The sequence below is a fragment of the Borostomias antarcticus genome (genome assembly GCF_949987555.1).
Source record: "Borostomias antarcticus genome assembly, chromosome: 9".
In the NCBI taxonomy this organism is placed as follows: domain Eukaryota; kingdom Metazoa; phylum Chordata; class Actinopteri; order Stomiiformes; family Stomiidae; genus Borostomias; species Borostomias antarcticus.
In genome coordinates this window covers 27472645-27477644 of record NC_140242.1, presented here as the reverse complement: position 1 = coordinate 27477644, position 5000 = coordinate 27472645, and the positions used below count along the sequence as shown (strand labels likewise).

Below are 5000 nucleotides of genomic sequence, written 5' to 3'. Positions count from 1 at the left end.
TTGAGATCTTGTTGGCAGTCATACGTAGGTCTCTGGACAGAAGGTGCTTGAAAACCATCTTGTGTGTCGGGGGTCAAACAGCTGGACTGGACCGCGTGCGGTTGTGACATCATTCACCCGGGTTTTCCGTCTAGCGGGTGTTTCCGGTCTCTGTGAACCCTGACCCCTGACCCCCTAGCCGTCTCTCGGTCTCTCCAGGCTCTGACTGCTCGCGCAACTTCACCAGTCCGTCCGGCATCATCGAGTCCCCCGGCTTCCCGGACAAGTACCCCCACAACCTGGAGTGCTCCTTCATCATCGTCGTGCCCCAGGGCATGGACGTCACACTCACCTTCCTGACCTTTGACCTGGAGAACGACCCCTTGCCCGGCACCGAAGGAGACTGCAAATACGACTGGCTGGAGGTGTGGGACGGCCTGCCACAGGGTGAGTCGGCTCTTCCTCCTCCTCCTCCTCTTCTTTTTCCTCTTCTCTCCCCCTCCTCCTCTTCCTCCTTTACTGTGTTCCTTCTCTCCTCTTCTCTTCTCTTCTCCTCTCCTCCTCTTCTCTCCTCTTTTCTTTTCTTTTCTTTTCTTGTCTTCTCTTCTTTTCTCCTCTTCTCTTCTCTTCTCTTCTCCTCTCTTCTCCTCTCTCCTCTCCTCTCTTCTTCTCTTCTCTTCTCTTCTCTTCTCTCTCTTCTCTTCTCTTCTCTTCTCTTCTCTTCTCTTCTCTTCTCTTCTCTTCTCTTCTCTTCTCTTCTCTCCTCTCTTTTTCTCTTCTCCTCTTCTCTTCTCTTCTCTCCTCTTCTTATCTTCTTCTCCTCCTCTCTTCTCTTTTCTCCTCTCCTCTTCTGTGCATCCACCTGTAACACAGGACTTCTATAATTGATACAGTTTTGCCAAAAATAATATCACGATGTATTGGTGTATCGATTTCTGCAATCATTATTCGAACGATTACACAGTCCTACTCCTCAGAACCCCTGCCAATCAATCCCTCTCAGTCCCAGTCCCAGTCCTAGCTCCAGTCCCAGTCCCAGTCCCAGTCCCAGTCCCATCCCAGTCCCAGTCCCAGTCCCAGTCCCAGCCCAGCCCAGCCCCCAGTCCCAGTCCCAGTCCCACAGTCCCAGTCCCAAACCCAGTCCCAGGCCCACAGTCCCAGTCCCAAACCCAGTCCCAAACCCAGTCCCAGTCCCAAACCCAGTCCCAGTCCTAGCTCCAGCCCCAGTCCCAGTCCCAGTCCCAGTCCCAGTCCCAGTCCCAGTCCCAGTCTCCAGTACTAGCTCCAGTCCCAGTCCTAGCTCCAGCCCCAGTCCCAGTCCCAGCCCCAGTCCCAGTCCCCAGTCCCCAGCCCAGCCCAGCCCCCAGTCCCAGTCCAGTCCCAGTCCAGCCCCAGTCCCAGTCCCAGTCCCAGTCCCAGTCCCAGTCCCAGTCCCAGTCCCAGTCCCAGTCCTAGCTCCAGTCCCATTCCAGTCCCAGTCCCAGTCCCAGTCCCAGTCCAAGTACTAGCTCCAGTCCCAGTCCCAGTCCCAGCCCAGCCCAGCCCACCCGTCCCAGTCCCAGTCCCAGTCCCAGCCCCAGTCCAGTCCGTCCAGTCCCAGTCCAGTCCCAGTCCAGTCCCAGTCCCAGTCCCAGCCCCAGCCCCAGCCCCAGTCCCCAGTCCCAGTCCCAGTCCTAGCTCCAGTCCAGTCCAGTCCAGTCCAGTCCAGTCCAGTCCCAGTCCCAGTCCCCGGCCCAGTCCCAGCCCAGTCCAGTCCCAGTCCCAGTCCCAGTCCCAGTCCCTAGCTCCAGGCTACTCAGGAAGGTTCTGGTTCTTTTAGCTGCAGCAGCTGTTGGAAGATGAAAGCAACATGGCACAGACCCCCAGGCCTCTTATCTACAACACAGGGCCTAAAAGAGGGGGGGGGGGGGGGTAGAGGAGGAGGGGAGGCAGGAGGAGGAGGAGGAGGAGGTGAGGATAGCAGTTGCGTTAAACCTTTATCGCAAGAGTTAAAATAGAGTGTGAATAATACAGCATTGGGATTCATCCCCGTCTGGGGTGGGAGCACAGTGGCGTACTCAGCTTCTCTCCTGCTCCCATGCTGTTCCCCTCTCTCCCCCCTGCCCCTCGTCCTCCTCCGCCTCCCCCCGTTCCTCCTCCCCCTCCTCCCCTCAGCGTGGGGGGGGGGGGGGTCGATCTCATCAGGGTGGCGGAGGAAGAGTGATAGAGTGAGAGATTGATAAGGGACCAGGCTCTTATATCAGTGTAACGTTGTCTGGTCAGAGGACAGGACTAAATTGGCACTGACAGTAGTTCTGACTGCTTCTCCTCTCCTCGTCCTCTCCTCTCCTCTCCTCTCCTCTCCCTCCTCTCCTCTCCTCTCCTCTCCTCTCCTCTCCTCTCCTCTCTCCTCTTCCTCCTCTCCCTCTCCTCTCCTCTCCTCTCTTCACGTTTCCTGTCCTTTATACTCTCTTCTCCTCTTTTCCTCTCCTCTCCTCTCTTCTCCTCTCCTATCTCCTCCTCTCTACTCCTCACCTCTCTTCTCCTCTCTTCTCCTCTCCTATCTACTCCTCACTTTTCCTCTCCTCTCTACTCCTCTCTTCTCCTCTCCTCTCTACTCCTCTCCTCTCCTCTCTACTCCTCTTTTCCTCTCCTCTCTACTCCTCTTTTGCTCTCCTCTCTACTCCTCTTTTCCTCTCCTCTCTACTCCCTCTACTCTCTACTCCTCTCTTCCTCTCCTCTCTACTCCTCTTTTCCTCTCCTCTCTACTCCTCTCCTCTCTAACTCCTCTTTTCCTCTCCTCTCTACTCCTCTCCTCTCTACTCCTCTTTTCCTCTCCTCTCTACTCCTCTCCTCTCTCACTCCTCTTTTCCTCTCTACTCCTCTCCTCTCTACTCCTCTTTTCCTCTCCTCTCTACTCCTCTCCTCTCCCTATCAGAAAGAGTTATTACTCCTATTTGCTCAAGAGCCCTATTTCAAATATCCACCCACTCCAAAAAAGAGAAAAAATCAATACTTCTGATCGATTGTGAGTTATTTCTTCCCTCCCCTCTCTACCACATCCAGGCCTCTGGGCCAGAGGGAGAGAGAGGGAGGGAGAGAGAGAGAGAGAGGGAGAGAGAGAGAGAGAGGGAGAGAGAGAGGGAGGGAGGGAGGGAGGGAGAGAGAGAGAGGGATAGAGAGAGAGAGAGAGGGAGAGGAGAGAGAGAGAGAGAGAGGGAGAGAGAGAGAGAGAGAGAGAGAGAGAAGCTGATGGCTTTAAGATGAATGTATCACCAACCAGCCCCAGAGACCACCGCCCCCTCCCTCTCCAGCCGTGCAGCTCTAAATCATACTAATCTGTTGTGTTGACACACACAAGTCCTGTCATGGGGGGGGGGTCGCTCTGCTACTGGGAACCAGGGCGGGGGGCTGGGAACACTGGACACGTGTGTCTAATCCAGGGACAGAGGGGAGAGGATGGGGGGAGAGAGAGAGAGATGGATGGAGGGAATAAAGAGAGGAAAGCGGTCCGTGGGAGGGGGGCTAGGGAGAGAAAGAAGGGGGGATGAGTGAGAGTGACGGAGAGAGAGAGAGCCCCCCTAGATGAACCGCCTGGGCTGTCGTCTGCTGGGACCAGGGCTTAGACGGATCCCAGCCAGGGCTTAGACCGTGCCCGTCAATAAACAAGGCTTACAGGAAGCCGCCCGGCTTTTCAATATCTCGGTGAAAAGGCCATACTGTAAAACATGGCGACGCCTAAATACGCCTTAACTGATTTCCAAGGTTGTCCGTGATTGGCCAGAATGCTGCGTTCACATGGAATCAGGCAAACGCCGGACAGCAGACGCACAATATGTTCTGGACGCCGCGGGGACAAAGGAATAGCAGGACGGCAACACGAAAATACGCCTGACGATATGTTGCTAGGGTTGTTTACATAGAATGGAATGAAATATATGAAACACAAATGTCATATCTATTATTTCATGCAGTGATTCTAGTAATGCGTATAGCTATAAAACACAGCTTTCTTGCTCTTTGCTTTTGATCATCCATGTTTTCTCCGTGTGCGAGGGAGCTACGTGACATCCAGTTCTACACACCGTCGCAGAGGACGACAAAAAGTTACAATATTTTAACTTTGGACGGCGATGCCGTGTACTGTCGCCGGTATTTCCTGCCGGCCTCACCGAATTTCACCGTCCTGCTCTCGTCCACTAAAATGACATCTGGTTTGCCCCCGAACGTCTGGCTGGTTCCATGTGAACACAGCAGAAGAAGACCTGGTAGCGCTTGTTGTGATGGGACGCTATGCTCTGCTCAGAACATCATGGCTGTGTGTGGTTACGGGCGTGTGTGTGTGTGTGTGTGTGTGTGTTTGTAACGGATGTCTGGTCCTGTGTGTGTCTTGGCAGTGGGCCTCTGATTGGCCGATACTGTGGCACCAAGATCCCTCCGGAGATCCAGTCATCGACGGGGATCCTGTCTCTGTCCTTCCACACGGACATGGCCGTGGCCAAAGATGGCTTCTCCGCCAGATACAACATGACGCACAAGGAAGTCACCGACAGTGAGCGTTTCCTTTACATACTGGAGGATTTCCTTTACATTGTGTGCGTGTGCGTGTGTTTGTGTGTGTATGTGTGTCAGTATGTTGGTGTGTGTGTGTGTGTGTGTGTGTGTGTGTTTGTGCGTGTGTGTGTGTGTGCATGAGTGTGTGTGTGCGTACGTGTGTGTGTCTGTATGTTGGGGGGTGTGTGCGTGTTTGTGTGTGTGTGTGTGTTTGTGTGTGTGTTTGTGTGTGTGTGTGTTTGTGCGTGTGTGTGTGTGCATGCATACATGTGTGTGTCTGTATGTTGGGGTGTGTGTGTGTGTGTGTGTGTGCGTGCGTACGTGTGTGTGTCTGTATGTTGGGGTGTGTGTGTGTGTGTGCGTGCGTACGTGTGTGTGTCTGTATGTTGGGGTGTGTGTGTGTGTGCGTACGTGTGTGTGTCTGTATCTTGGCGTGTGTGTGCGTACGTGTAACTGACCCCTGACCCCCGCCCCCCCCCTCCCCCAGC

At 54.4% G+C, this 5000-nt stretch overlaps 1 protein-coding gene across 1 annotated transcript in view; it reads left to right on the top strand.

Annotated features, from left to right (window-relative positions):
- nrp2b (neuropilin 2b) overlaps positions 1-5000 on the top strand; it is an 87393-nt gene that overhangs the window by 32233 nt on the left and 50160 nt on the right. The window contains 3 exon segments of the mRNA XM_084442971.1: positions 199-430; positions 4356-4510; position 5000. The exon segment at position 5000 is cut by the window's right edge and continues 169 nt beyond it. Coding sequence (XP_084299097.1) covers positions 199-430; positions 4356-4510; position 5000 — 388 coding nt within the window.